This window comes from Suillus fuscotomentosus (assembly GCF_016647785.1).
Source record: "Suillus fuscotomentosus strain FC203 chromosome Unknown F5891scaffold_11, whole genome shotgun sequence".
Taxonomy (NCBI): Eukaryota; Fungi; Basidiomycota; class Agaricomycetes; order Boletales; family Suillaceae; genus Suillus; species Suillus fuscotomentosus.
In genome coordinates this window covers 594,098-621,084 of record NW_024539523.1, presented here as the reverse complement: position 1 = coordinate 621,084, position 26,987 = coordinate 594,098, and the positions used below count along the sequence as shown (strand labels likewise).

General features: G+C 48.0%; 11 protein-coding genes across 11 annotated transcripts; 7 read left to right on the top strand and 4 right to left on the bottom strand.

Annotated features, from left to right (window-relative positions):
- Nucleotides 1–262: 262 nt before the first annotated feature.
- F5891DRAFT_1015997 (glycoside hydrolase) lies at nucleotides 263–3,502 on the bottom strand. Its single transcript, XM_041360914.1, has 14 exons — nucleotides 3,290–3,502; nucleotides 3,041–3,238; nucleotides 2,903–2,988; nucleotides 2,778–2,850; nucleotides 2,609–2,725; nucleotides 2,344–2,553; nucleotides 1,968–2,292; nucleotides 1,870–1,920; nucleotides 1,190–1,818; nucleotides 1,080–1,136; nucleotides 688–1,025; nucleotides 565–629; nucleotides 473–510; nucleotides 263–411 (listed from the first exon to the last, which is right to left on the bottom strand). Exons 1-14 carry the CDS (start codon nucleotides 3,480–3,482, stop codon nucleotides 392–394), a joined length of 2,400 nt encoding a protein of 799 aa, XP_041229536.1. The 5' UTR covers nucleotides 3,483–3,502; the 3' UTR covers nucleotides 263–391.
- Nucleotides 3,503–3,810: 308 nt separating this feature from the next.
- On the top strand, nucleotides 3,811–6,378 carry F5891DRAFT_1104806 (uncharacterized protein). The gene is made up of 13 exons (XM_041363636.1): nucleotides 3,811–4,147; nucleotides 4,203–4,232; nucleotides 4,290–4,443; nucleotides 4,494–4,713; nucleotides 4,768–4,836; nucleotides 4,890–5,045; nucleotides 5,098–5,145; nucleotides 5,200–5,221; nucleotides 5,275–5,356; nucleotides 5,406–5,564; nucleotides 5,618–5,706; nucleotides 5,758–5,841; nucleotides 5,893–6,378. Exons 1-13 carry the CDS (start codon nucleotides 3,872–3,874, stop codon nucleotides 6,217–6,219), a joined length of 1,716 nt encoding a protein of 571 aa, XP_041229535.1. The 5' UTR covers nucleotides 3,811–3,871; the 3' UTR covers nucleotides 6,220–6,378.
- Nucleotides 6,379–6,436: 58 nt separating this feature from the next.
- On the top strand, nucleotides 6,437–7,451 carry F5891DRAFT_1015991 (autophagy-related protein 8 precursor). Its single transcript, XM_041360913.1, has 5 exons — nucleotides 6,437–6,618; nucleotides 6,685–6,740; nucleotides 6,806–6,874; nucleotides 6,946–7,082; nucleotides 7,131–7,451. The coding sequence occupies exons 1-5, from the start codon at nucleotides 6,585–6,587 to the stop codon at nucleotides 7,204–7,206; spliced, it is 372 nt and encodes a 123-aa protein (XP_041229534.1). The 5' UTR covers nucleotides 6,437–6,584; the 3' UTR covers nucleotides 7,207–7,451.
- A 525-nt stretch (nucleotides 7,452–7,976) lies between these two features.
- F5891DRAFT_1015988 (uncharacterized protein) lies at nucleotides 7,977–9,461 on the top strand. The gene is made up of 7 exons (XM_041360912.1): nucleotides 7,977–8,271; nucleotides 8,322–8,591; nucleotides 8,651–8,722; nucleotides 8,774–8,831; nucleotides 8,883–8,971; nucleotides 9,026–9,157; nucleotides 9,209–9,461. Exons 2-7 carry the CDS (start codon nucleotides 8,372–8,374, stop codon nucleotides 9,427–9,429), a joined length of 792 nt encoding a protein of 263 aa, XP_041229533.1. The 5' UTR covers nucleotides 7,977–8,271; nucleotides 8,322–8,371; the 3' UTR covers nucleotides 9,430–9,461.
- F5891DRAFT_1015985 (P-loop containing nucleoside triphosphate hydrolase protein) lies at nucleotides 9,462–11,200 on the bottom strand. The gene is made up of 3 exons (XM_041360911.1): nucleotides 11,040–11,200; nucleotides 10,730–10,979; nucleotides 9,462–10,679 (listed from the first exon to the last, which is right to left on the bottom strand). The coding sequence occupies exons 1-3, from the start codon at nucleotides 11,104–11,106 to the stop codon at nucleotides 9,575–9,577; spliced, it is 1,422 nt and encodes a 473-aa protein (XP_041229532.1). The 5' UTR covers nucleotides 11,107–11,200; the 3' UTR covers nucleotides 9,462–9,574.
- An 80-nt stretch (nucleotides 11,201–11,280) lies between these two features.
- F5891DRAFT_1126882 (WD40-repeat-containing domain protein) lies at nucleotides 11,281–12,499 on the top strand (the record flags this gene model as incomplete). Its single annotated transcript, XM_041364133.1, has 5 exons — nucleotides 11,281–11,340; nucleotides 11,397–11,518; nucleotides 11,576–11,832; nucleotides 11,885–12,192; nucleotides 12,251–12,499. 5 exons carry the CDS (start codon nucleotides 11,281–11,283, stop codon nucleotides 12,497–12,499), a joined length of 996 nt encoding a protein of 331 aa, XP_041229531.1.
- A 675-nt stretch (nucleotides 12,500–13,174) lies between these two features.
- F5891DRAFT_1015980 (regulator of chromosome condensation 1/beta-lactamase-inhibitor protein II) lies at nucleotides 13,175–14,719 on the bottom strand. The gene has a single exon (XM_041360910.1). It carries the CDS (start codon nucleotides 14,539–14,541, stop codon nucleotides 13,288–13,290), a length of 1,254 nt encoding a protein of 417 aa, XP_041229530.1. The 5' UTR covers nucleotides 14,542–14,719; the 3' UTR covers nucleotides 13,175–13,287.
- A 1,036-nt stretch (nucleotides 14,720–15,755) lies between these two features.
- On the top strand, nucleotides 15,756–19,450 carry F5891DRAFT_1015975 (high-temperature-induced dauer-formation protein-domain-containing protein). Its single transcript, XM_041360909.1, has 14 exons — nucleotides 15,756–15,959; nucleotides 16,022–16,054; nucleotides 16,108–16,165; nucleotides 16,218–16,755; nucleotides 16,804–17,269; nucleotides 17,318–17,441; nucleotides 17,488–17,522; nucleotides 17,578–17,668; nucleotides 17,723–17,883; nucleotides 17,932–18,134; nucleotides 18,183–18,717; nucleotides 18,775–18,794; nucleotides 18,843–19,017; nucleotides 19,065–19,450. Exons 1-14 carry the CDS (start codon nucleotides 15,846–15,848, stop codon nucleotides 19,284–19,286), a joined length of 2,775 nt encoding a protein of 924 aa, XP_041229529.1. The 5' UTR covers nucleotides 15,756–15,845; the 3' UTR covers nucleotides 19,287–19,450.
- A 1,329-nt stretch (nucleotides 19,451–20,779) lies between these two features.
- On the bottom strand, nucleotides 20,780–22,918 carry F5891DRAFT_1015969 (DNA polymerase alpha/epsilon subunit B-domain-containing protein). The gene is made up of 6 exons (XM_041360908.1): nucleotides 22,830–22,918; nucleotides 22,580–22,773; nucleotides 22,404–22,525; nucleotides 22,094–22,353; nucleotides 21,812–22,037; nucleotides 20,780–21,761 (listed from the first exon to the last, which is right to left on the bottom strand). The coding sequence occupies exons 1-6, from the start codon at nucleotides 22,847–22,849 to the stop codon at nucleotides 21,015–21,017; spliced, it is 1,569 nt and encodes a 522-aa protein (XP_041229528.1). The 5' UTR covers nucleotides 22,850–22,918; the 3' UTR covers nucleotides 20,780–21,014.
- A 177-nt stretch (nucleotides 22,919–23,095) lies between these two features.
- On the top strand, nucleotides 23,096–23,766 carry F5891DRAFT_61332 (uncharacterized protein). The gene is made up of 2 exons (XM_041372462.1): nucleotides 23,096–23,222; nucleotides 23,269–23,766. The coding sequence occupies exon 2, from the start codon at nucleotides 23,275–23,277 to the stop codon at nucleotides 23,677–23,679; it is 405 nt and encodes a 134-aa protein (XP_041229527.1). The 5' UTR covers nucleotides 23,096–23,222; nucleotides 23,269–23,274; the 3' UTR covers nucleotides 23,680–23,766.
- A 723-nt stretch (nucleotides 23,767–24,489) lies between these two features.
- F5891DRAFT_1126878 (pyridoxal phosphate-dependent transferase) lies at nucleotides 24,490–26,525 on the top strand (the record flags this gene model as incomplete). The annotated part of the gene is made up of 8 exons (XM_041364132.1): nucleotides 24,490–24,504; nucleotides 24,557–24,592; nucleotides 24,647–24,834; nucleotides 24,885–24,988; nucleotides 25,039–25,488; nucleotides 25,540–25,997; nucleotides 26,044–26,241; nucleotides 26,382–26,525. 8 exons carry the CDS (start codon nucleotides 24,490–24,492, stop codon nucleotides 26,523–26,525), a joined length of 1,593 nt encoding a protein of 530 aa, XP_041229526.1.
- Nucleotides 26,526–26,987: the final 462 nt, after the last annotated feature.

Sequence of the window (26,987 nt, the reverse complement as noted above, 5' to 3'; positions counted from 1 at the left end):
ATTCAGTGAATTTCAAAACATACCCCGACAACTCTGCACCCACCCTGATCAAAATATTTATGATTGTGCTCGGTACCAACAGTTTTGTGTCGGGTTGATTTGAGAGACTCGGGTAGGACTGAGTCCCTGTGCAAAGCTCACGAACTGTTGGATTCATGTGCGTCACTTATCACGCGTCTTACATTTACATTGTCGTGGAAGTCCGGAAATAGTTCATGACTGGACGTAAACTGGACGACTTGTGCCGTCTGGCGAGTGAGTCTAAAGTGAAAAGTTCCCACATGTATTCCACGGTACTGCAAAGTTATTTATCATGCCATATGTTCAGCTGATTCTATCGATGGTATATACCGCTATGTAACGATTTTTCCCCAGCCAATGTCGGGCTAGGTCAGTATATCTCTGCGAGGACTGTTATATAAGAGGTAGACATTAGATGATTTCATGGCCAAGGTAGAGCGAAAATGCTTACTGAGCGTGACGAGCGATGTCCAACCAGTGAAAGGGTGGCTGCAATATGAACGATTAGCACCAGGGGTAAATGATTCCAGATAGAATACGAACCTCCTCTGTCCCTCTCCGGTAAGGGGATCATATTGTTCCCATACATATCCTGTTCTTTGATATTCCTAAGTCAAAATGAGCATTACAGAACAACGCCTGAGACAGTTTTCGAGGGAGACCTACCTTAAACACATTATTCACCAAATTTCTCCTCAGCTCTTCATATATCTCCCTGGCCTTCTCCTGGAACGGTCCCTCCTCACGTGCATACGTGTTATGCAGCGCGCCAAGCACCATATAATTTATCTGTACCCATATTGGACCTTTCCAGTAGTTCTCCCCCTTCCCAAACTCAGGATGACTCTTGCTCAAACTGCGAATACCATACTCTGACCAGAGTTGTTCGAGATCATGCAGCATGTCAAGGATGGGCCCAAGGTGTGAGGAGTCCGGCGGGAGCAGCGAGAGCATGAAGGGAAAGAGTGAAACATAACCCGCATGGCAGATATGGGTCGATTCATCTAGTAGAGAGCATATAGGCATTTAAATGACACACATGAGGGGAAGAGGCTCACCGTCCGAGTCAATCCCAACATCACAGTACATCTCGCTTTCCTCGTCCCAATGCAGATCTGTGTCAGTCAACAACAAATCAGCGCCTCTTGAGAAACTGGAAATCTGTCACCGTCAATATTGTTTATTATAGCTGACTCAATCTCAGCAAAACTTGCAGCATCCTCTTCTTCGTCAATGAACTGTGCGAAGTCCTTCATTGTTCGGGTGAAGAAGCCCATCCAGCTGATTAGATCCAAATGAAGCTCCCCTGCATGTGGCGGACCTCTCGGATAATCGTCCATTCCGCTCGTCAAAACATGTGCTTCAGAGCGTCCTCGCCAACGGTACCCTTCCGTGCGTGACCGCGCCCGACGGCCGTACTGCTTGATCTGTCCACGCTGCGTCCGGCGGAACCACTCATAGTGCCGTTTCAAGGGCTTGTACATGTCGCGCAGAACAGACTGCACAGCGGCACGGTCGAGAACCGCGCTGGACTCCGGCTCGCTGGCAATAGGCATTTGTACATTAATGCCGTAGTCTATCCCAAGATCTGCAGCGGAAGGTCCATCATGTGCAGCATTGAATTTTTTGATGATGGCTGTTACTGCCATCGTTAGAGTTGGAGGGTTTGCGAAAGTAGGCACTTGAGTCTGGAATTGTGCAGGGACTCGGCTGCGCGCTTCCTCGCCAAGGATCTGTTCGCGTGCGACCCAGCCATCGCTATCAATGAGCTTGATCCAGCCCTTGAGAATTTCGAGACTACAAATAGTCAGATATCGAGATATAGGACAAAGGGCTATCGTCGAATACCTAAGTTCTGTGTCCCATGCGCCTATGTGTAGAAGGTGGAAGCCCTCATCCCTGTAAAAGTAAATCAGTGAACTTAACTTGAACGACTATTTGATTACCAGTAAAACCCTCTCGGAAAGAAGCTGCGGCTAGGCGTAGCAGTTAACAGAGCACGGGGTTCAGTCAACCGAGCGCCGTTCTGTCCATCATCCGCGGCATCGATCTCATCATCTTGGTCCCATTCATACGCGAATCCTTTGTCGATGATGGATGTACCGTAGAAGTAGCCGATACCACCGAAGAGGTTGGAGGTGATAGCCTTACTAAAAGACTTCAAAGGTGTAACATCATTAGCTGGGTATGAAGGTGGGATTGGGAATGTCTCCTCAAAGCGACTATTGAAGGACGCTACGACAGCCGCAATGCCTTGATCAATGGTGCTCGCTGTGGTAGGAATTTAGTGTCCATTTGAATAGAAAGTACTTTAGACCAAACCATCAAACGTCTGATTGGCACTGGCACTCTCGAAAAAGACATCAAACTGGAACTCTCCCTCGAAAAACTTTTGAACAGCAAAAAGATTGCTTGCAGTGAGAATATCATCAGGAAGCTGTAGGGTAAATGAAGGATCAGGCGCCTGTTCAGCAGTGCGGTATTTCTCAACAATCGGGCTTGCACGGTTAACGATGCTCTGCATGATGTGATCTGATGTCCTGTGTTGTCACGGAATGATACAATCTCCGAGAGAGAAATGACTCACCTTTCGCGGTCCATAGTTGCCCCGGTGGCAGGCGCAAGCCGGCCAGGTGAGTTTTTCCCAGCCGTTCCTCAAAAGCTTCAGAGTGAGGGCCAGTAGTCACAGCCTCGTTGTCGGGGGCTGCACAGGATGAGGCGACGCTCTATATCAAGTAATAACAAAGTGAACATACCATCGACTATGCGGATAGTAAAATCACCGAGGTCAGGCGTAGTGCCAGAGAACTCTACGGGACCATCGATTCCCTTAGGATTCAATTAACTCGATTGGCCATGGGTGCACTTTGTTAGGACTCACATTCTCGCTCTCATCAGTGACCATATCTACTCCGCCTAGTCCTTCTAGGCCAAGATAAAATATGGTGGAAATTCTGGATGGAAACTCTGTTCGGAAGTATTAGTAGACTGTGCATGGCAGGTCATAATAGAAACACACTAGGGTTGAGAGGTGCTCCTTTGATACGCGCAACCCAACTACCACCATGGGAGCCACCAGGCACCTTCAAAAACTCGGTTGTAATTTCCACATTATTTTGGCTGTCGCGCAGTATTTGTACACCGCCCTGTCGTGGATTGAAGTGCGTCCATGTGTAGCTGTCCAGACCATCGCCCTGGTCACATGCGTGACGAGCCTCTGATGAAGTGTTTAGCTTATTTGCTGTAGTTGTATGCTTGGGTCACATACTGGCTATAGACTGATAGTTCTGAGTGCCGAACCACACCAGACCAGTCATAAGGGATTGGGGTAATCTTGGTCGGAGGCCGAAGTACAAGTTGGGTCTATAGGCCCCCCATAGCAGGTTCTCTGTGTTGTTGACAAAATTCGAGCATACCAATGGCAGTGGGAGCAGCGTCAAGAATAGCCATAGAATCCGCATTGCGGCTAAAACTATGGTCGTTGAATTCAATGTGTTACAAGTCATATTAAATCCGCTACGTGAATGTCACGTGCCAAAAATTACGTGGAGTTTCCGCTACACATACCTGGCCACTGCATCGCTAGTACTACACCGAATGGATATCACTGTCTTGCTGTTTCAAGTTACAGGTCTAGTACGCATTCTGTGTCCATCGGCGGCGCTGACTAGCGACGCATTCTCTTAATTACGCCCCCACAGCCTGCCAGCTGTAAGATCCGTGCTGTGACTACTGCCAGTGTAATGAGTATGAATATAGATTTCACACGTAAATTCCCCTATATTAATAGTCTAAAGGAGACCATACTATCATATCCTAACACACAACCAACCTCAGACCGACCGACCAAATGAGTAGCAGAATTAATGACGAAGAAGATGCCGACACCGTCGTCGGTGGTTCTTCCTACCCTGTGAAACACAAAGGCCTCAAGAAATCCGACCGCATCGACGAAAGCTATGACAGTTATTCCACTGGCACCCATCCCAGAAAACTTGAAAGGGTGTCTTTGCACGACTTCTCCAAAACAGCAGACTATGCATTGGAAGAACGTCCGTTTGTCGTACCCATCGCTAAGGATGGCATCATTGCCGCACTGGAGAGAATTGACAGGCAACTCCGAGACGTGAGTACCCTTATTGCTACATCATTCTGGTATTCACCGCCTTAACCTACAACAGTCCGGGCGAACGGGTCTCTTGTCAAACAAGGTGAACTTGGATTTCTCGCCGTAACATTTGCGGCTTACATCGAAATATCACTACTAGGTCCCTGTCTCGTGGACCGGTAGGGAAGTTTCTCCAGGTTTCCTTGGTTTGATCAATCACGGTGGTCTCCCAAAGATATTGACCAAGCCTGGTCGATACCCTGGATTCCCCCTCCGTAATTGGTGGGCCCGTCAATGGTGCGGTACCAAAGGACGTGCGTGCCCCGATGTTCTACACGATGCCATACTGAAAGGCAGTCATCAGTCTCGGACACCGCGATTCAGTTTCAGGGGTTGACAGTCGTTCAGGTGTCCCAGAACCAAGCGGCAGTCATCTCTGATCCTCAAAATCGCATTTTTGTGGTTAAAAACTCAGGTTTTGTTGCGTACGCAATCGATGGAACATATGACGTTCTGGCTATTGTCGACCAGACCCATTTATCTACTTCGATCAAGGACGCAGTAACAGGCGCTATCCTTGGCTCGTACGTACCTCTGTATCCCATCTTGTTCACGATGCTCAGTTGAATCTCGATCAGGATTGCCGAAATCAAGATGCGGAGTCACATTGCTTCAGGCAAAGAACAGGAATACGTTGTGGCATTATTGTTCATCCGCTCCCTATTCCAATATTCGTGTTCTAATTTTTTATGGTGCACAGCTTGAACATCCCGGCAAATAACTGTGCCATTCTCCAGCGTGGAGACGATCTTGAGTTGCTCCCTGCTGGACAACATTATATAACAAATCCAAACGTCACACTGCGTGGTTTGTTTACGCTCGGCGAGAATCAGCTCGAGATGCCTACAAAGGATATGTAAGTAGTTCGCTCGGTCACTGATACCCTATCTTACGTTGCTGGCTTCCAGTTTCACGAGAGACCAAGTGCCTGTCGGCTTGAGGATCTATTTGAAATGGTGAGCAGTGAGAATCATGCATCTGATGACTTGAGTTATTCATAAAACTGCTAGGCAATTAATGGAACCCCTGAAGGTACGCCTTTCGACAAATTGGTTTTCGTCAGCGATTGCTCACTTCGTCTGCAGCTCACCACACATGGCTACAACACCCCATATGATGCGCTCCGTGACAAAACCCAGTCTATCCTCACACAAATTGTCGCTCATCGTATGTCCATCGATTATTCTTGTGTGATAGTTTGACTCACGCACTATAGTTGACTACAGCACCATGGTGAAGCAGCGCTCTCTTGGACCTGACAACCTCGAAGACGGCACGGACCCTTCATCTGCGTTCCTTGACGCTCTTCGTACCAGGGCCATGGACGAGATGCACGAGGCCGCACTCGAGTATGGAATCATTTTGAAGGATCTTGGTAAGTGTGGGGTGTTTCAATACCAGTAACATTTGGAGCTGACCGTACTCTAGCCGTGATCGACCGCCAATTCAAGGGAGAAATTGCGTCAACCATGGACAAGCTTACAACGAGGGCGTTACAGGCGCAGGTCGAGGCTGCCGTAAGTTTCATCCCCTTTGATATAGTCATTCCTTTCATTTATATGCTGCAGAATGTCGATCGAGAAAACTCGAATAAAGTCAAACAGGAAGAAGGAGCTCTCGCTGTTGCTCGCATTAAGGCTCAAAGCCGTAATGTCGGTATCAATTTATTTTCTAAGCTGTTCATAAGTTAACATTTTTAATAGGCGCAAGCCGATTCCGAGGCATATAGTGTCATTGCCGCTGCCAAAGCCCAAGCTGAGCGTACAAAGATCGAGGCTCTTGCAGAAGCGGAAGCTATTCGTCTTACCGCTGAGGCCGACGCGCAAGCTGTCAGTATCAGGGCGGCGGCTGATGCCAAGGTCACCGACCAATTCGCACGCGGGATGGAGATGCGTAGAGTGGAAGTCACGCGTGTCCAAGCGTTTGGCAACAAGACTGTTTTCGTGCCTACAGACGGGACTGGGGTGCAGATGGGCAACGCAATGGCAGTGGGCATGGCTGCCGGGATGGCCAATGACCATGAGGCTTAATTGTAACGTTACTTCCAGAGCTTCGATTTTTTTTCTCTCACACAGAATATGTCAGCTATTATCTCTCAATACTAAGTATACGTATCGTAGATTCGGCACGTCGGGGGCTTACTGAGGTGTACTGCCGCGTTGTAATTATAATACATTATATTTGTCGAATTTGTCAGCGTGCTGCCTCGTCACCACAGCTGAGTCACGCGGCTGTCACTCGTCACAGCCGCGAGGAGGCTTTGAATATTGCGGCACAGCGAGCTGTCCTCATTTCATCCTGAACGCTGACCACCACCCACGATAAAGTCCTTCTTTCCATTCAGAAGTCAGCTCTTCCCACTTACTGTCCTCGATCATCGCTTGTAACGTTCGTCATGAGGTCTAAATTCAAGGATGAGCACCCGTTTGGTACGTACTATCATTGCCCGGCAGTCGTCATGTGGTCATGAGTTACTAACGTATTCTCCTTCTCAGAGAAGCGCAAGCAGGAGGCTGAACGCATCAGACAGAAGTACCCTGACCGTATTCCTGTTAGCATTTCCTTCTTATACCCTACCACGTTTAGTGTCCCTGACAGGAGTGGCATCGACTCTAGGTAATTTGTGAGAAGGCCGACCGAACAGACATCCCTACCATCGACAAGAAGAAGTATCTTGTACCTTCAGTGCGCATCGTGCTGCTTATCACGAGTGCCGATGGATAGCTGATCATCGATTTTATACATTTGCTCCACAGGATTTAACAGTCGGGCAATTCGTCTACGTCATCCGGAAGCGCATCAAGCTTGCACCAGAGAAGGCAATCTTTATCTTCGTTGACGAGGTTCTCCCACCGACGGCAGCTCTTATGAGCGCTATTTATGAGGAGCACAAGTGAGCGCACCCCAGAATGCTACCAAGTCAGATCTCATTGTTTTCTAGGGATGAGGATAATTTCCTTTATGTCAGTTATTCGGGCGAGAATACGTTTGGGCAGGAGGGGTTGATTGAACTATAAGCACGCATTCGACGGCACATGTTCAGTCGCAGTTGGTGCCCCCGGAGAGCCATAGATCGTCCTGGGCAGGAGGCGTCTGGTCTTGTCTTGAAAGTTTTATCAACGTCTTCATCTCCATACCCTTTTCTTATGCCCGCTTTGCTCGTAGTCTGTACTCTAGTTGTTACTTTTGGCTCGGTTGCCTTTGGTGTCTCAAATTGAATTGATGGCACCTGTATATGGATAATTATATTTCATTCATTCTAGCATCTTCCATAAGCTGTAAGGTGCCCTTCAGGCTGCTGGCCTTGGTGAGGTTATTAAGATTGATGTCGTGAGTAACCTTCGAAGCCGGCGAAGATGACTTGCGCTTTCAGTGCAAGTTCTAGCTATATATATTATTTGTACTCAGATGTTTATAGAACTTGACCTAGATGGTCAACGCTAGCGTTAACTTGACCCATCACTGAAAAACCACAGACAACCAGCAGGTCATATTCACAGAATGCGCACGTAGTTGTGCACTGCTGCCACATGCAAAATGCATTTCGCTCATGGCCCGGAACCCTGCAGAGCCAGAAATTCATAAGTGACCCGTGCTCGGCTGGCATGGGCCCGCGAAAGCCTCCAACTTGTCGCAGACTTGGATTCGGCGTCGACCCTGCCAAATAGTTACCCGTGGTCTAAGTGCTAGTGCCAGTGTGCAGCACGACAAACGTACATTCAGGTATTGAACAGACAGTGTCCTTCCGTTCGGGGAACAGTAAATACTGATGTTATTCGGCGTTTCAAGTTTCATGGTAAGTAGCAATGCCGGAATGATATTATAATCTGGGCAAATGGCAGCACTTGTGCTATTAACTTTACTAGACTCCGACTTCCCTCCTAACTGTGTGCGCGAGGAGTACCGGATTCTGATATGTCGATGTCCGGGTGTATTGGCCTCTTTGTGACGTTTCTGAGTGGTATAGCAAAGCACCCTTGATCATTTTAACACGGGTATGTGTTTCACCGTATGTAATTAAACTCATGTGATCTTCTCCGAGCATTATCAACCGGGCCTGCAAGGTGGTCCATGCACCGCAGGTTGGTCCACAGAAAAGCAACTTTCGTGTCCTATTGACCACACTTCTGAGGACAATGGTGATACTATATCCTTGCATTGGCTTTCGCTTCTTTCCTCCACATGCCGCTTTTATCTTTTGCCACTCGACGAGACCACAGTTCAGTTGTGGCAAGCTGGCCCGATATAAAACCTCAGCACATGGCAAATGCACATCACACAACGTTCCTCCGCAGGCTCGATCTTCTTGTGCATCATCACTTTCATTGCATCGCCCCATCTACATCGGTTGTCTGTGACACCATGCCTTTCCCATTCACTCTTGCCTGTAGACTCTTACTCCGTACGCCATCATGCTCTGTTCTTCTCGTACGATGCATTTACTCATCTGCTTCTTTCAAGTCGTTATTGGTATCTGCAATGTCATATCGATTGTGATTCTAAGTCCGGATATTGTTGCGCACACCGCAGGACGTGAGTGCTTCACACCTAGCTTCAGCCTTCATTCACACCAGTTTGTTTCAGCTTTTGAGGCCGTTGCACTTGCGTCAAACATCGTAGCTCTGTTGGTATTCCTCATTACGTGAGTTCACCATGGCACACTGTAAATGTGAAAAGCTGATGGCTCGAGCAGTTTCTCATTCTTGTGTTGCAGGCGACATGCAGAATCTAGCAACACTAGAAATATTGCTACCTTTGGCACTTTGTGGCTTTCAGATGTCAGTACGTGACATGACTTCGCTGCTCGTACCTGCCATCATTCTGACATGCTACCAGCATCTTGCGTCCTTTTAACAATCCATGCACGTCAGAATCACGCGACCGCCCTTTGTCATGACCTTTCTCAGTCTGGTGACTGCACAATGGCTAATGTTCTCCTGGCTGTTTTCTATATGGCTTCTATCTTCGGTATGTTCAGCGAATCATGTTATTCCAACCCAGTCGCTTACTATTGTTCAGCTTTGGTTGGTCTCGTACTAGCATCCTGGGATAAACACCCCGGTATCACTAAGGTCTCGCCTCGGTATCCGATCACTAAAGCAGCAAGTTCACATTTCACTGCCTTCCAACACCCGCTGGACGTGGAGTTGGAGAATGCGTACCCTCAGTCCTCCAGCAAGAAGGCAGAACACATAAAGGAGGGGCGCACCCACGAAAGGTGGACCGAGATTCCTCTGTAGACAGACATGTTGGTTTTGTACTTGTATTGCCAATGTTGGGAACAGCTTTGTATGAATATGGAATTTTACATATATGTATATATCGCACTGGCTAATAAAAACAGCGTATGCACAAACGGTTGGTTGTTGCAGACAACGTTAGGTATCACGAGGATTCAGTCAAATTCACTGCTTCCTCAAACACACACTCCGGTAACGCATTTCGCTCCCAAAAAGCGTCCCATTCGTCATCCCCTGGCTCGTTGTCTGGTGTGGAATATCTACTGTCAATGACTGTGCTATCCACAATATGGCCGATATCCAACGGCGCTAATTGAGCCTCTTGCATTTGAGTGAAGTCCCCGTGAGGTGACATCGAATCATGGGTGGTCCTTGGAGGTGTAGCTGTGCTTACTGCAGGTCGAGCAGTAAGCAGAACAGTAGAGCCAGGAACAACTGAGATGCCTTGCGCAGTAACTACATAGTCACAAGAGGCAGGGTCGCACACCGAGCTGAACACCACGGTTAGGCGCCTAATAAGCACGGGTTGTTGATCGCCGACTGAAATATTCGACGACGTCGCTGAGGCCGACTTCTGAATTTTCCTTGAGTGCTCGCTCTCTTCAAGGTATCGACGGCGACCTGTTCGCGAGAGAAAGATTCTGACATTCAACTGATTCGACCAGACCAGACCGAGCGTTGCTTCTTTCCTATCCTCCCCTAGGACACTGTCTGCACGACCGAACCACCGGAACTGATCCTTGTAGCCGATCTGCCCACTGTCCAAAGGAGCAGTATCCCTGTGGATAGTATCGCTGACCTCATTCAGGACTAGGACCGCTATTTGATGCTTGCTGGCGAGCGAATGCAGGAGCATCCCTATTTCAGAAAGTCTGCGAGACCGCTCGACTAGGAACTGTGTGGTGGTCCTCTTGGAAGTGTGAAAAAGTTCAGCGATAGCGTCGATGACAATCAGTTTGAGAGGTCTTGATGATGAGTTTTGGTTATTTGCAGATATATATTGCGGCAAAGATTTAGACAGGACAAAAATGAGTTTGTCGATAGTTGGAACGGATGCGTGCTGTATATTTGCGAAAGAACACAGTGAAGGCGACAAGAGTGGATGGGTATTGAGTATTTGTTCCATTCGTGTAGTTTGCAGTTGCGACGCAATCGTCAGATAAAAAGCGGAACCTAGGACGCCTCCTAATCTAGAAGGGAGCTGAACAAACAGTGAGAGTTGAAGGGCTAACTGTGTCTTGCCCGCAGCGCTAAAAAGTATATCAATTTTCTGTGCTGATAAGCAATCCAATGCATTCACCTTTCACCTACAACCTCCCAGAGCATTCCCGTTCTAATTCCACCATCCAACATACTATCTAATTCAGCATCTCCAGTGGTGAACTTCTCTTCGCCTTCCATCGGCAGGTCTTTGATTTTGTTGATGGGCACTGCGTGTTCTCGACATGCAGCCTCGAGAATTCTGGTGACCTCTAATGGAGCAATGCGCGTCGTGCGCGAGATATCACTTGACGTATTGAGTAAGAGGTTTGATAAATTTATGTATCCTCCTATGAGGGTTGCATTCATTTGTATATCCAACGGACATGCAATGATCATTGAAGACGCACCTTTTTCAAGAGAAGACTTTTGGTGTGTGGTGAGACTGGATAACGATGATAATGAGATGGAATCCATCTCTTTATGTTGTCAGTCTGAGAGTGTGCAGGTCATATCATTTGTCGATTGCGTATAAGAGTTGACCTCGAGGTCATAAGTCACATAGTGGTTTGGTTTCAAACTCAGATTAGCTGCTGTCACGACACGTCCCCATTGTCCAGATTCCAAAATCATCTGCAGTATCGAGCAAACATGCCGTCTGCGACCACGACCGAAGCAGTTCCAATTGAAACCGCTCATGAAGACATGATTGTATGCAACAACATCATCATCGCATCCTGAACCTGTACTCAAAAATTCAACCCTAGCATGATGCGCAACTTGACTACTATGGCAAGCGTTTAGCGACGTGTTCTTCAGATAGAACGGTCAAGGTCTTCGACGTTATTGGTGGGGAACCACTGAAATCTAGTGGCCATACTCTAAAGGGGTTCGTGGTTTGATGTACATGTTGAATACACTCATAATTCTGCATCCTTCCTGACAGGCACACGGGTCCAGTGTGGCAGGTTGCCTGGGCACACCCGAAATTTGGACACATACTTGCTTCCTGCTCATACGATGGCAAAGTATTGATATGGGGGGAGCGGTCTCAAGGCACGACCGATGGTGGGTGGACAAGGGTAAAGGAGCACACGTTACACGCCGCTTCAGTGAACTCCGTGTCGTGGGCTCCTCATGAGCTTGGTGCAATGTTGGCTTGCGCGTCGTCAGATGGAAAGCTTTCTGTACTCACCTTCAAAGGTGTGCACTCTTTTATTCACAGCTGACATCTCTGACGAACATTTGGTAACAGATGACGGTCAGTGGGGTGCTGACATCTTCAATGGTCATGCCATCGGCTGCAACTCTGTTTCTTGGGCGCCCGCGACACAGCCCGGATCGCTCATTCACCCACAACAACCTGGCGCACAGCCTTCTGCACCCTTCAAACGTTTTGCTAGCGCTGGTTGTGACAATCTTGTCAAGATCTGGGGCTACCGTGAAGACACACAGTCGTGGGTGGAGGAAGAGACACTTGATGGACACACAGATTGGGTGCGTGATGTTGCATGGGCACCCAATATCGGTCTGCCAAGGAGTTATATTGCAACAGCATCTCAGGTTCGTTACAAAGTACTTTTTTCCTGTATTTTTTGTCTGAAGATATCTTGATTTCAAGGATAAGACAGTGTTGATCTGGACAAAAGACTCATTAACTTCTACATGGGTGAAGACTGCTCTTGATCCTTCGACTGCCTCAGGAGCACCTAGTGCGGCAGCTGCAGGCAAATTCCCTGATGTCGTATGGCGCGTATCATGGAGTCTTGCTGGAAACATTCTTGCTGTTAGTTGTGGCGACGGGAAAGTCACATTGTGGAAGGAGAATCTGCGGGGCATATGGGAGTGTGTTAGTGACATGTCGTCCTAGAGATGTGTGATTGGATCCGATGCTACTTTAGCAATGCACAGGTTGGCTCACTCATCTGAAGATGTATAAAGCGTGCGCTGCGCGTATCCTCACTATTCGTCCAGTTAAACGTTAAACGTGTCGAGTTTCACTCACCGATACGATGTGCCATCGACATCCGTATTGATCATCTCAAGCAGTGAGTAAGTGTCAGCCATTCTCTTTTCTAATGTACCGATTCTGGACGAGACTCTCGGATCATGACTGAAGGCATAAGGCGCAATGACTTCTGCCTCAATAATGCAGATATCAACAGACAACTGCATGACAATTACATTTCAGGCGAATTCCAGGTCTCAAAACGTATATATATTTTGGTTCCAAGCACAGGCTTTCTCCGAGGTCTCCTCCAGATGCGCACTGGGAACAGCATTAGCAGCAGCTCTTGCCTTGTACTTGACACGAATCTGAGTCCCATCTCCTCCTCACTGCCTAAAAGCGCGTGTTAATCCCGTAGGCTGGGCCCCCGGAGAGGATTGATAGTGTTCTGAAAGTTCAGCTTCGCAGTGGAGAACTTGCTTCGTTCAGCATATGTTGCCGCCGCATTGTCTGGAGGACACGGTCGAGATGATATTCGTCTTCAGGATTTTGATGAAAAGTTATTGACGAGTCATCCCAATGGTTATCTTTACGTGAGGATCGGCGATTGGTGGAACTTGACGAGGCAACAGAGAAGTGGTGGGGAATACACTTAGAGTCAGTACTGTAGGAACACACATTCATAAAATCGCACTTCAGAAGCTTCATCGTTATATTTGTAACAATATCCAACTAGTCCCATTTCCAGCCCATACTCGAGCAATTCTTCCCTCCAGCACGTGTCCTCTTGCTGGCCAGATCTTGATGGGCTTCAGCACATCATCCGTATGGTCCAGCCCCAAGTTACCGTGCTCGTTCCACCCCCAACCCCAAACTTCCATGTCTAATGAGTCAGATGGAGAGATCACTGCCATTACATGTTCGCTGCCACAAGCAAGGGATCTCAGTGAAGGCAATTTGCCATCGTGAGATAAGGTAAATTCGACAGGCCCGACGGTAATCCCATTCTCCTCGACTTGCGACTCCCGACCTAGTTGACCATGGGTATTACTTCCCGTTGATATAAGAGTATTTTCATCATCGTCTGTGAGAAGATATGTCCCATTCCACGTGCACCCAACTTGTCGAACACGCCCCCAAGAATCCATCCTATGGAGCTGTCCTTTCTTGTTAGATCCAAAGGCTGTTGTTCGCCCCGATTGGTGGCAGACGATGGTATGTTGGAGACCAAGAGAACATATTTGCACCGGATCTGAAGATACATCAAGGGAAATGATGTGAGGGCGGTCATAGTTTACGATCTTCGTGTCCCCTAGTTGGCCATGTCTGGCCAAACCCCAGCCAATGAGCGAATCTCCATTATTGAGACCGGCTCGTACATGAAGTATGACATGACGAGGTCCTGCAACAATGGACTCGACAACGAGCTCATTGGGATTGATAGAATGTCCCTTGATAGTGAGGTGATCAAACGAAACAACCGCCGGAGTTGCCGTAGCTTGTTTTGTGCCCACACCGAGTGCCCCAAAGTCATTCGAACCCATCGAGATGACTACGTCTGATCGGGAAGGAGATTTCAAAACAAGATATGAAGTCTCCCAAGCGGCAGCGATGAGACAACAGGTATATCCTCGGGAAGCATAAGTTTGGTACAAGGGTATGCTGATCGGCGTGAATTCTGTCAACTGTCCCATGTATTGAGGACCCAGCTGCCCTTTACGTCCATCTCCACACCCCCAAAGCTCCCTTCGGCCGTCACCAAACTCCAACAATGCGAGAGTGTGGTTTGCTCCAGTCGCAAGCTGCAAGATGCCGAGCGTATTGTGAGGAAGCGTATCCTGCGTGCAGTTTATGAAGCAGCACTCTTTGAAAGTATGTGAATCGTAATCAGAACCGTTGGCTAGCTGACCGCGAGCGTTGGAGCCAGCAGCTAGGAGACGTAGATATGAAGTCTGGGTCTCCATGAATGCGCACGATGTAAAACTTGATCGGGATCACTGGAAGAAACTGATCATCTGAATCAATCAATCCAAACCCTGCACGTATATGGATATTTTTTTGGTTAATCAGTCCTGTAAATTAGACGTTGTGGATGTTGGATACAAATGTCATGAAGCAGAATCCAGATGCTCATCCGTGCGTGTGACTCAAGACGGCTACGGCAGTGGTTCCCGGATGTCCGGATCCCGGGTGTTACAAGCTAACACGAAGCTGAAGCTGCATGTTATCAGCAGGTGACTGTAGACTGTCCACCGTCCATTCATGCATGGTAGACGACAATTGCGTCCTTCGTATGTGACGCTGGTGAGTGTGGCGTGTGGCATAGTAAATAATACTCTTTGATCAGGATATAAAACTGTGGAGAATGCATTTTGAACGTCACGCCGACATCAAACTCTTGAACGCGCAGTATGGAGAATGATGTTCGTGTCATTGATCTATTTATTTAAATCTCCATCGTCCTTGTTCTTCGTCAGGTCTTTGAATGACTTTCCAACAATTAAGTCATTCGCATCCAGGGCACTGGGGTTTAAGACCAAAACTTACTGGTACTGCCCACCATAGAATATATATACTCTCGATAGAACAAAATTGTTTAAAAATGTGACACGCAACTGAATAACGAGAACCACGATTAGGAGGGCAAGGCTTCGCCATCGCCAAGATTTTGGTTCCCTGAACACACCTATCAGTGACAAAGCTGCTTGGGTGTTTGGTGTATCTCTTGTATTGTAGTGATTGGGTCCACCTCATGTGCAGTCTAGGAAATCATTTCGTATGGGCATTGGGCGAGGCCTGAGTCGTCTCGATATCTCTGGATGGGAATCGAGTACAAAAAAAAGTGCCACGTTTCCAGACGGCAACAGCGAAGGAATGCCCTTGGAATAGTAAGAACTGCCACTGCAGTCTGCAGTAGCTATCTCTATGTTGTCGTATACAGAGAAAAATTCTGGGTCGCTACAAAGACTGGGCTGCAGGAAGGTCTGTGGTTGCTAGTTGACATGGCAATTTGGAGAAGACCTGCTAGCACATAGCAAAGAAGGACCGAACATCTTCGTTTCAATGTACGGTAGGTGTGACTACGGAGCAGAAACTGCGGAAGCAATGCGGAAGTTCGGAAGCATCCGACATCACTGCGGTGCACAAATATTGTACAAGGCACCGACTTGGAAAGTGACCCTGGCACTGCAGGCACACTCAAGGCTGGTCTACACAGGGCTTTGACATCGCACATCCTGCATATCATTCTGACGATTGCCATACGACAATGTTCGCCAAACTTCCACAGACACTAACGGCACCTTTCGGACTATTGACCGACGAAGCGAAGCTGGCGTTTCGCAGTCGCCCCCAGGGAATATCTAAACTGTATACAACGAGGGTGAGTTTGTGGTACCCGCTTCCATCTCGGCGTTGACTATAATGACAAGTTGTCAACTACAGCACATAGCCGAAACTGACAGCTACTGGGACCAGGTCGGTGATACTTAGTTTGTTGTCCAAATGTTCGATTGAATAGTATATCTCAGTATTTCACCCTCTTTGACACACCGTCTGATGTATTCTCCCTCATATCAACCCATGACAGTATGTCCCAGCATTTGGTTCTTAGTGCGGGCGGCTAATGAGACCTCCCAAGTTCGTAGAGCTCTACTTGACTCACCAGAAAACGTAGCGACTCTCATCAGAGTTGTGACGTCTCGTCTGTTCAATCTTGTGTCTGACCATACCTTCCCATCCATACCACCGACATCTGTAGCGTCGTATGCCACTTCCTTCATGAAGACTTCGAGCACAGAGCGTAACGCAACGAAGGAGGTCCTGAACAGTTTGCGAGTCCTGCAAAGGGTGCTACCTGTTGTGTTTGAGGTTGAGGGAGAGTCCAACTCATTTGAGCTCGAGGTGCTGTGGAAGAAGGTTCAAGTCGACGAAGACGAAATTGTACCCACAGCTCCGGAACAGGCACCACAGTTTGTCATCGAAGATGATGATGATGGGAGTGAGAGTGGTCATGGCTTTAACACGCAATCACAGATCCCTCAACCGAAACGGACGAAAACCTTACCTTCGTTAGGAGAGAAGTTATTCACTTGCGTCAACGATCTCCTGTTTTGTTGCGGTTTTAGTCTCCCAACGAAGATACAAGTGGACCATTACAAGATCAATTATGTTATATGGTATGCATTGTTGGTCCAAAAACAAATGCCTGACTTACAATTCCCTAGGGAGAAGGGTGTAGGCTCGACAACTGACTCTGGACCAAATCATGCATACGACTCCAATAAAACTGAGGTTTTACGGCTCCTCCTTATCCTTCTGTCACGTCAGATATACATTCCGCCTGCCGCTCTCTTCACACATCCGTCATTTTACACTCTGCATGTAGTTCGAAAGACGCCCCGACGTGACGTCTTGACATTACTTTGCTCCTTGCTAAACACCGTGATGAACTCCGCTACAACTAACAATATGACCATCGCCAGTGTAGCCGGCAAGGTCCCTTACAATCATCTAGTCTTCAAAGGCGAAGATTCCAGGACAGCGCTTGTGGGCATGTGCCTACAAGTTTTATGTGTTTTATTGGATTTCCAGAGTGGTCCAGCCAGAGACATCGTTTCAGATTCTGGCGATGCTACCTCATCATCCCCGACTGCACAAACAAATGCTTTTCGCTATTTTTTGGCGAAATTGGTAAATTTGTCTTCCTCGTCTGAGAATACTATTGTTCATGGCGTATAGCATCGCACGCAGGATTTCGCTTTTATCTTGAGTGGCATCATTGCCATTCTAGAGCAGCAGCTAGCTATATCAAACAATCTACTCCCTGGATCCAGGAGGTCGGTTCCTTATGTGCCTGAGACTAGTACGCATGTCTTTTATGTTCACCCCACTCTCCTGATACCGTACAGTTGTTTTGTTCTGGAAGATCATTGAGCTCAACAAGGTAAGTAGGTCGTCTACCCAGTCGTGCCGATCTGACGTCTGACCCTTTCTTTAAGAAATTCCGTGCTTACCTACTGGACTCAGACAAAACAGTTGATGTCCTTGCATATCTTCTATGCTATTCACTCGAGATCAAAGACAAGCCACGTACGTCTTCTGTAGTTATCTATCGAGCGGGTATATATTTTAATGGATTTCTAGAGCAACACGGACTTTGCAGAGCGCTCTCATACATTATTCAGACGCTATCGGCTGAGTCCGCATTCGGCAACAAGCTCTCATCACCAATAAATATTCAGGTACCGACAAAATGGGTATCTCAGGGGGCATCTCATGGGACTGCTGGAGATTTCATGATTACTGTGAGCGAACAAGTGACTTTTACACTTGTGGACATTAACCCTTCGTAGTCAGTTTACTCCATCATTGCAACTACTTCAGGCTCCCTCAATTCCATATATCCGGCACTTATCATCGCGCTCGCGAATGCGGCTCCATATTTTAAAAACCTGTCTGTTGTTGCATCTAATCGTTTGCTTCAGCTCTTCACTTCCTTCTCGAACCCTCTATTCCTCTTATCCGACGAGAGCCACCCAAGACTTCTGTTTCTTATGTGAGTAATTGTCATATGGGAGTAGCATGACGCTTACTTGTTCCCAAGGCTCGAGGTCTTCAACTCAGTAGTATTTCACCACCTTTCAGATAACCCCAATCTTATGTATGCAATCATCACCGCACAAAAAACTTTCGAAGAGCTAGGGACATTCACTCTCACCCGCGGACTTCGAGAGATCCAGCGTGTACAACGGATCAAGGAAGAGCAAGCGAGCCAGGCGGAACGCGACAGAAAGGATGGCCCACAGCAGGAGCGCGTGTCCGTGGAGAGTGCACACCAGGAAAAATCGCGCCTTCTCAAGAATGAAAGCGACCCTGCCTTCACCATAGAGTCTACTTCGTTTTCTGGTGAGGACCTTGAAGCTGGCCTGGGTGGCCATGAGCAAACCGAGACCCGCCCGCTCACGTCTCTACCTTCGGAGAATAGCCCCACAACAAGTACCAGTACTATAACAGCTACGTCAGAAAAGGCAAGAGGCAAGATGAAGGCTCGGCGGTCATTGTCGTCGGACACAATTAATGGAGATCGCATGGCTGCGGCTGGCATTGGTAGGAATGGGTTTTTACCCACCCAAGAATGGGTGAGCCCCATTTCGCACCAACAAAACATTATCTGTCTCTAACTTCCATGAAACTAGGTCACGTCTTGGCAACAAGGGTAAGCACTTGCTCGCTGGTGTTCGAGTGTCTTCTAAATGTTTGACAGGTTACCCTTGGATACTGTGATGCTGGTCATATCGGAGCTCTTGCCAAAGATCCAGAATCTGCAGGCTGGCAGGCAGAAGGCTAACTCAGCTGGCGCTATCACTGATTTCTTGCAAAGTGTGACATTGACTGATGTTCTACCTCCTGCACCGGTGTTATATCCGAGACGATTTATGGTATGTTTTTTCTCATGAATTGCGGAAGATACTCAGCCAGCTACTAGTGGTCGGATGCATCAATTGTCTGGTTGACGTCGCTCATATGGGGAGGGGTTTATGTGCATGGGATGTCACCTCTCGGGATATGGAATTCCACCAACGTGCAACTCTTTTTCGTCAAGCACACGCAACCGCAACAGCGGCAAATCACGGACACGATGTCAAGCGTCGTTGGAGGGTTGTTCTCGCCCACCAGACAAAGACTCGAGCGTTCGTCCAATCAGTGATATTTCATTGTTTCGTGTGTTTCTTGGCGTACTGTACTGTGAATACATGATGATGCTACAGGAGGTTTACCTTAAGGACATGATACCAGACGTGCTTCTCAGTGTAAATACCAAAAACATTCCTTATCATATTTTTAGTTGGCATTTTATGACTTCAAGTCCCTATACCGACTCAACTCGACCTTTAAGCATTGTGACAGATGAATTCAGGATCCTAGACAGTTTTCGTTGCAACGTTGCTTACACTGGCCCAGTACTGAGTACCGAATGCTCAACAACTTGCATGTACTTACATTACATTATAGAGCCAGAGCAGAAAAATCAGCGATGCATTGCTCAGAGCCAATTAGACTTTCACTCGTAGTCATAACAGAAAATGATGGCACAAAGATTTTTTGATTATTTTTTCCCGAGTTGACACAAAGAGTGCATCATCGGAACGGGTGCATTAAAAACCCCAGTGGGGAAAAGCTACCGCCCTCAGCACTCTTGTGTATGAAGATTACATAGCAGAGAATACAGGAAGGAAAGAAAAGACATTAGGGCCGGAGACTATCGTGACAATCGCTGACTGCATGTCACACAGTGTAAGCTCAATCAAGCGGGGTCCAGAGTCTCGTCCAGGGTGTTCGACACGATCCAGAGGGGAGTGGCGCTGTTTACCGGGCTCCTCGAACCTCCACCGTATTGCAGCGATGCACGGCTTCAGCACCCGTGCGTACAGTAGCGCCAAGATTGCTGCTCTTGCAGCGCTACCGGGCTCATGCGCGCTCGACGTTCACGAGGAAAACTCGGTGTCGGCATGCATGAGCGTTACGAGGATGGGCATATCGGCCCAGAGCCTCGACGAGTATCTTGATGGACGTCCGGATTATAACGCGCGTACGCAAGTGAGTAGAAGTAAGTCTAAGACAGGAGAGAAGGTGAGAGTGGAATGAGGTCGATCTGAGTTGGAGCAACGCACCTTATGTATGTGTGATGAAGCCAAAGCACGGTCAAAGTGAGAAGCTGTGGCATGAACGCCACCCTAAAGATTCAAGCGGAAATGCCACACGCCCACAAGGAATGTTTTTCGGAAGGCTGGAGTCACAATCCTGACAATCGGAAATCAAATGATCAATAGGAAGACCGTCCCAGATAAGCATCAGTGGTTTGCTTGATTATGTCGAGCGTGTGGCAATTCACTCCTTGGCAACCTGCGCCCACTACAACAAACAAATGCAGTCCAGCATAATGGCATTTGTCCACAAGCGTCATGAAAGGGAAGTGCCCCATCCGATAAGAATTTTTAAACGTTCCTTCGGGGCCGTTGGATTAATGATTAAAGAATTCTTGAATGCACTTTGAGAAGGGAACGGTAGGCGAGGCTAAGGAGAGCTGAAGTGAGCCCCGGAATTAAAAATAGCCTTTTTGTTTTTTGTTTTGTTCTGTCATACTTGACAACGGCTTCTTCAGCAATAAATGGGGATGAAAAAAAGGACAACCTCTGACAGCCTTTCACAACAACTGATGATGGACTATTATCCACGTGACCCTGAACACTACACCTGCCAAATCAATCTAAATTCCATGAATCGGAAGATGCTGATAGGCTTCAACCAGATGTGGCGCAAAATTAAACCGACAACTGCTCGTGAAGACTTCAGGGAAAAGAGGGGCCCGAGGAATCTGCAGCCTAAATTGCGATTTGATGTTGACCGAAAGAAGAAAAAAATGAATAAAAGATTGTTAGCTTTCTGCCATGGCATCTCCATCATCTCCTGAAGGCCGTTGCTCTCCGCCACCCGCACTCAATCCCTCGACCCCAAAATCCACGCACTGCACTTCCAAAGTCCGCAGATTGACAAGCACTAGAATGCCCGTCTGCGAGAAGCTAGGCACTAGAACAATTCTGCAACATCTCCCTGCCCTGCCCGATCCATCTTCTGAACCTACCAGCCTTGTACCAAATTCGGGCATTCCGCCAACAAGGTATATATCCGGAGTTTGCCGCAAAACAAAAGGGTCTCGGTCTCGATAAGGGTGACACCATAGAGTGTCTGGAGCAGTTGGAGCAACGTGGCGCCATCTTAGGGTTGAAGCAGCAATCGATACGAGGCTCGAGGGCGGGGTTGGAAGATATTTGTACATGTCGAGAACAGGCTGCCCTGATGTCACCAATAGGCTGCGAGTGACAGGCGGATGATTTGATTTAGAAGACGAGGTTCGCCCTTCGTTCGGTATCGATGACTCGGTTTCATCACATCTTACGCGAAGCCAGGCCGGATTTGATTCGCAATAGAATGACTCGAAGGTTGCAGCCTTTCCGAACATCGCACGGGGGAAAGGCTGCTGTGGAAGAATGATTCCAGAAGGATCATCCTCTCCAGGCAATATGTGGACGGGAAGTGCGGAAATTAAATCATGAAGATGAGCGGAAAGAGCAAGATTCGGATGAGGAGAAAAGTTCGCCTGTGTTGATGCGCCGAATTTTCTCTGATATTTACTGAGTCATTTGTCATTACAAAGAAGGGATCCTAGCTTACTGGTCTCTTCTCGTCTTCACCCTCCTCGTTGTATTCCTCAAGTGATAGCGAATTTCCGGCGATGATGAGCCGTGTTATCTGTGATGCCAGTTGTTGGTCCTCGGGACCGCCTGCTTCTCCCGCGAGGTACTCTACAAGCATTTGGATTTGCGCATCCGCAGGCGAGGGTGACCCAATGGATAGTCCCGAAATGACGGCCACATATTCATCTCGTGTGGATGAAAAGCTGGGTCATAAAGCGTCTTGGGCTTCAGTTGTATGTCTGGAAAGCAATAAACTTACTCTACATCCACATCCATGGCGTCTGAGCCGAGAATTTCTTCCTCCGCAAATATTGCAAGTCCCGCAGTGCACATATCTACAACTTCGAAATCTCCTGTGGGCGTTTCCATGCCCAGAGCGGCGACGATGACGCCTGTGACTAAGCGTTCCTCACTGACACGGTTACCGACTAATTTAATACGACCCGACTCATCCTCCAACATGACGCTGTCTTCATCGCAATAGAATTTCTCACGTGGAGGTGGAGCCGGAATGGAATGCTTTTCACACATCAACTGAGAATGGTCGATTTTGTGTGCAAGTTACTCACATCTCGGCCAATGTCTTCCAGAACATTCGGCTTGAGTGGCATATCCATGTAGACTGTACCTATTACCCAGCATAGTTGAGATTTGACAATATCAAGGACACGCGCTACATGGAGCGGTTCACCTAATTGTACCTGCTGTGAGCATTCAAAAAGAATGGAAGGTTCTTGTCACGTACTTTGTAGTCCATCCCACCTAGCTCTTGCCCGCTCCTCCACTGCACTTCTTAGCATTGTCAGACGTGTAAAGTATATGTTTGCATATTGGTGCTTGTAAGACTTGTTCTTTGGGTCTATCAAGAAAGACGGTGTCGTCTCAGTTGGAGGAACAACGGTGCTTGTCGATCGGACAAGTGGACATGATGGAGTTGGTCTGTGCAGATAAATGAGACCTCTGATGGTCCATGTATATGTAAAAATGTAACCCACATTGAATCGAAGGTTGCCATGTTGAATGTTCAAATTCCAGGCGCGGTTAGAGTCCGTCAGACTCGCCGTCCCGGACGTGAGTCGCGACGCGTTTATGGGATTTGGTCGTGTTTGTAAGCAATTAATTCGCATCCCAGCAGCCGACAACGATAGGGCCAGCGACAAATCCAACTCTCAGCGCTCCCCCGTCAGTGCCGCAAGCTCTGCTTATGGCTCCCTACTCACAGGCCATTCTCATACTTTCAGCTCCTGAGAGAATCCCGACGATGAAGAGAAGAGCGAGATCTTGTTTGCTGATGATGGGCGTAAAGATGAGCCAGACTCAAGCGATGATAAAGATGACCATCTCGAGGATAAGCTTATCACTTCTCTCAACAAGTTTGGTGCACAGCAGTGCGTCTCCCTCCGCTTGTTTCAACATTTCTATAGCTAACAAAAGGTACATATGCTACTTTTATCAACTAGTGTAAATGGCAGAAACACCAGGACCAGGTCCAAAATCCCTACAGGTCCATTTGTCATTCTTTTGAAGCCGAATTTTGACTGGCTGGAGGCAACACGGAAATGTCGTGCATGGACCGCACGGTTCATCCCTGACTCTGCAAAAGTGAGCACAGGTGCAGACGGGAGTGTCGGAGGACTTGGAACGCGCGACACCATCAACTCTGACTCCCAGCTGTCAGGTATCCAGTTCGGCAATAAAGAAGTCAAATTCTATGCGAGCACTGTGGCAACGCGACGAAGAGAGAAATATGACGGTAGAAGAGCATGCTCTTGTGAAAGAGACAGAAGACAAATAAGCCCTTCGTGCGCTGCTGGCTGGGGATATGGACTCGGTGCCCCAGATTGATTCCATTCCCGTTCCTCCCAGAGAAATTGACGCCCTCAAGTAAGACGTTGCTAATTTTCTGGATGTTTCTACTATCGATGAGTATGCGCGCATGCCCACACCGCATTGGAGCTGCTATGTTCCGCAGCTGGGTGGACGGCGGGGCTGTTACAAGCTCGGAAAGAGCGAAAATCAATGCGCTGGCTGATGAACTTTCGGAGCCTTACCTACCGAAATCGCGCCCTGCACTCTTGGCAATTGGGGCAAAGGAACAAGATGTGCTATATGACGGTACTAAGAAACAGAAACGGCGAGGGGATGAGAAGCGGTATATCCCGCTTGTGGAACAGGAGAGAAGTAGGGAGGAAAGCAGCAATTGGAACACGACTGTTTCGAGGAGTACTTTACGGTCACCTGAGAGAAGGAGGAGCAGTAGGAGGGATGATGATTGTGGAAGGAGAGGAGACAGAGATGACAGGAGGAGAAGAGACTAGCAGAAAGGACAGGGACAGGGACATGGACCGATATCGCGATGTCGACACACGTGTCAGAATCCAGGACTACGATGATCACGCAGAGATGGGGATAGCAAACGGGGAGGACTGGACTGGCCAGATCAAATATGGTACCGATCTTGCGGCCACTAGGAATAGCAAATCTAGGGAATGTTTAGTGAGTCCGGGCCGCTCCAAAGAACATTCTCTGCACCATGTGGTCGGAATTGGAGTCCATCGCTACAACTTAAATGGGACCGACGTACGTCATATAAGATCGTCGCCATTCATAATACTGACCGCCCGTCTCTAGCTTTCTCCACATCTATCATTTACTATGTCTCTCTCAAAGGTGAGTCTTCATTTTCCATGCTCGTGGAACACTTCGCTTTAGCTTCACATAGCACATCAATCCTAGCAAACTCATCCGCGAGTCTAAGGTTAGGGGTTCGCCACCGAATTCTATCATATTCTGGCTGATAGAATTTTCTCAGGATAAGAACTTCAACCATCATCATCTGATTAGTTCTAGGGAGTCTGATTCTACATCTCACCCATATGGAGCGCGGTACGGAATCACATCTGTCCCCAAGTTTCACATCCCTTCCAAGGGGACCAGCGCGCAGACCGCGTACCAGCTGATCCATGATGAACTGGCCCTTGATGGATCTCCCAGTCTCAAGTCAGTCTCTTGAAATTTGTATTATTTGTCGTCTTCTCACTTTCCCAAAGTCTTGCGTCCTTTGTAAACACCTGGATGCCAGAGCCTGCGGACAAGCTGATGTTGGAAAATATGTCCAAAAACTTGATCGATCAGGATGAGTATCCTATGACGCGTATGTCACAAATAGCCATTCTAGCAATTTCCACTCATGATCACGTGCAGAGGAAATTCATACCCGTTGTGTCTCGATCCTTGCTGATCTTTGGCATGCACCTTCGACGCATCAGGCAATTGGGACCGCTACTACTGGTTCATCGGAAGCTATACAGCTGGGTGGTCTTGCCATGAAGCGGCTCTGGCAAGAGCGTCGCAAGGCTGAGGGCAAGTCTATCCATGAGCCTGGCCCCAACATCGTCATGGGTTCCAATGCCCAGGTCGCTCTTGAAAAGTTTGCACGTTACTTCGAGGTTGAATGCCGCCTCGTACCAGTCAGTGTTGAGAGCAAGTATAGACTCGACCCCCAGAAAGCCATGCAATATGTTGATGAAAATACCATTGGCGTTTATGTCATCCTCGGCAGTACTTACACCGGTCACTACGAACCAGTAAAGGAGATGTCTGACCTTCTCGACGAATACGAGCGGAAGACAGGAATCAGCATCCCCATCCACGGTGAGGCATCTTTGTATTCTGTTCCCCTCATATTCACTGACTCCCGTTTAGTCGACGGAGCTTCGGGTGCCTTCGTCGCGCCCTTTGCGCACCCAAAGCTGCTTTGGGACTTCAAGCTTCCGCGGGTTGTCTCCATCAACACCTCAGGCCACAAGTATGGTCTGGCTTACGTAGGTGTCGGTTGGGTGGTATGGCGCTCCAAGGCATACCTTCCGAAGGACCTCATCTTTGAGTTGCATTACCTTGGTTCAGTCGAGTACTCGTTCTCGCTTAACTTCTCCCGTCCTGCCGCACCCATCATCGCTCAATACTTCAACTTTGTGCACCTTGGGTTTGAGGGATACCGTGCGGTAGCTAAGGATGACCTCAAAAATGCAAGGCTCTTGAGTCGTGCTCTCGAGAAGTCTGGCTGGTACACAGTTCTCAGCGATATACACCGGCCAAAAGCCAAAGATATTCTTCAGGAGAATAACCATGGGACTACCAACTTCGACGAAGAAAACCCGGAGGTTAGCATTCTACCACTGGGTGGCAACGCTTTCTGACGTTCCGCAGAACTATGAAGATGGTCTTCCGGTTGTGACGTTCCGGTTCTCCGACAGCTTCCAAGAGTCGTACCCTGAAATCCAACAGAAATGGATTCAGATTCTTCTGCGAACTAAAGGGTGGATTGTCCCGAACTATGAACTTGCCCCTGACTTGGAAAAAGTTGAAATTCTTCGGGTCGTCATCAGGGAGAACGCGACTGAAGCGGTGAGCATTCTTGTCGTAATTTTCTTGTGGAGCTTTATTCAGGCTATCGTCTAGCTGGTGGAGCGCCTGTTGGGAGATATCGTAAGAAATGTTGAATATTTTGGCTAGTGCAAGAGCTGACATGAATAATGATTGTTCAGATCGAGATTACCGAAGACCTCATTAAACAAGAGTCCCCGACAAATGCCCTCACCTTACTTGGAAAACACAGCCGTGACAATGTTGGTAAGATGGACGAAGGCTCTGGGTCGAAGTACTCTGGTACGTACTCGAAGCAGTGTTAGAGATGGCTGATGTGAGAGAGCGGTAAAAACATGGCGATATCTGTGAAAAGAAGCTTTGGGCCAAAGCTCGGTTTAGATGTACAATTGTAGGAGGAATAAGGACATTTGTCAATTTCAAAAGGCTCTGGTCACTTATGTCCGACGAAAGAGCAATCGCCGCCGTCAACACTCGAACGAGAGATTACGCCAGTTGGTCTACAGCCAATAAACGATAGAAGTACTAGTGACTGTAAGTAACTCAGGCACGTGTACGTTCTACCAAGCTTACATAAACAATCAGACAAACGCCGAATACGCATGAATACCTCGACTTTTCCAGCGATGGTCGGCCAAATTTTCAAAGGCTGTCCGCACCATGTGTAGATACTACATCTAAGATTAAATTGAGATAAGTTGGTATATAATTATACAGCGGCGCAGCCCTGACCATCGCGAACGCATGGAAATCGTGAGACTGCGTGA

What these genes read in the sequence shown, in the direction of transcription:
- F5891DRAFT_1015997 (XM_041360914.1), bottom strand. Translation starts at nt 3,482, where the DNA reads ATGCGGATTCTATGGCTATTCTTGACGCTGCTCCCACTGCCATTGGTA. An exon ending in GAACTATCAGTCTATAGCCA is followed by an intron (nt 3,239 to 3,289) that starts GTATGTGACCCA and finishes ACACTTCATCAG; the next exon opens with AGGCTCGTCACGCATGTGAC. An exon ending in TACTATCCGCATAGTCGATG is followed by an intron (nt 2,726 to 2,777) that starts GTATGTTCACTT and finishes CATCCTGTGCAG; the next exon opens with CCCCCGACAACGAGGCTGTG.
- F5891DRAFT_1104806 (XM_041363636.1), top strand. Translation starts at nt 3,872, where the DNA reads ATGAGTAGCAGAATTAATGACGAAGAAGATGCCGACACCGTCGTCGGT. An exon ending in AATTAATGGAACCCCTGAAG is followed by an intron (nt 5,222 to 5,274) that starts GTACGCCTTTCG and finishes CTTCGTCTGCAG; the next exon opens with CTCACCACACATGGCTACAA. An exon ending in CACACAAATTGTCGCTCATC is followed by an intron (nt 5,357 to 5,405) that starts GTATGTCCATCG and finishes CACGCACTATAG; the next exon opens with TTGACTACAGCACCATGGTG.
- F5891DRAFT_1015991 (XM_041360913.1), top strand. Translation starts at nt 6,585, where the DNA reads ATGAGGTCTAAATTCAAGGATGAGCACCCGTTTG. An exon ending in CAAGGATGAGCACCCGTTTG is followed by an intron (nt 6,619 to 6,684) that starts GTACGTACTATC and finishes TCTCCTTCTCAG; the next exon opens with AGAAGCGCAAGCAGGAGGCT. An exon ending in AGTACCCTGACCGTATTCCT is followed by an intron (nt 6,741 to 6,805) that starts GTTAGCATTTCC and finishes CATCGACTCTAG; the next exon opens with GTAATTTGTGAGAAGGCCGA.
- F5891DRAFT_1015988 (XM_041360912.1), top strand. Translation starts at nt 8,372, where the DNA reads ATGCCGCTTTTATCTTTTGCCACTCGACGAGACCACAGTTCAGTTGTG. An exon ending in TTTGTGGCTTTCAGATGTCA is followed by an intron (nt 8,972 to 9,025) that starts GTACGTGACATG and finishes ACATGCTACCAG; the next exon opens with CATCTTGCGTCCTTTTAACA. An exon ending in CTATATGGCTTCTATCTTCG is followed by an intron (nt 9,158 to 9,208) that starts GTATGTTCAGCG and finishes ACTATTGTTCAG; the next exon opens with CTTTGGTTGGTCTCGTACTA.
- F5891DRAFT_1015985 (XM_041360911.1), bottom strand. Translation starts at nt 11,106, where the DNA reads ATGGATTCCATCTCATTATCATCGTTATCCAGTCTCACCACACACCAA. An exon ending in AAAGTCTTCTCTTGAAAAAG is followed by an intron (nt 10,980 to 11,039) that starts GTGCGTCTTCAA and finishes CAACCCTCATAG; the next exon opens with GAGGATACATAAATTTATCA. An exon ending in TGGGAGGTTGTAGGTGAAAG is followed by an intron (nt 10,680 to 10,729) that starts GTGAATGCATTG and finishes TATACTTTTTAG; the next exon opens with CGCTGCGGGCAAGACACAGT.
- F5891DRAFT_1015980 (XM_041360910.1), bottom strand. Translation starts at nt 14,541, where the DNA reads ATGGAGACCCAGACTTCATATCTACGTCTCCTAGCTGCTGGCTCCAAC.
- F5891DRAFT_1015975 (XM_041360909.1), top strand. Translation starts at nt 15,846, where the DNA reads ATGTTCGCCAAACTTCCACAGACACTAACGGCACCTTTCGGACTATTG. An exon ending in GCTATTTTTTGGCGAAATTG is followed by an intron (nt 17,270 to 17,317) that starts GTAAATTTGTCT and finishes CATGGCGTATAG; the next exon opens with CATCGCACGCAGGATTTCGC. An exon ending in CCAAGACTTCTGTTTCTTAT is followed by an intron (nt 18,135 to 18,182) that starts GTGAGTAATTGT and finishes CTTGTTCCCAAG; the next exon opens with GCTCGAGGTCTTCAACTCAG.
- F5891DRAFT_1015969 (XM_041360908.1), bottom strand. Translation starts at nt 22,849, where the DNA reads ATGGCAACCTTCGATTCAAT. An exon ending in ATGGCAACCTTCGATTCAAT is followed by an intron (nt 22,774 to 22,829) that starts GTGGGTTACATT and finishes TTATCTGCACAG; the next exon opens with ACCAACTCCATCATGTCCAC. An exon ending in TGGAAGACATTGGCCGAGAT is followed by an intron (nt 22,354 to 22,403) that starts GTGAGTAACTTG and finishes ATGTGTGAAAAG; the next exon opens with CATTCCATTCCGGCTCCACC.
- F5891DRAFT_61332 (XM_041372462.1), top strand. Translation starts at nt 23,275, where the DNA reads ATGCTACTTTTATCAACTAGTGTAAATGGCAGAAACACCAGGACCAGG.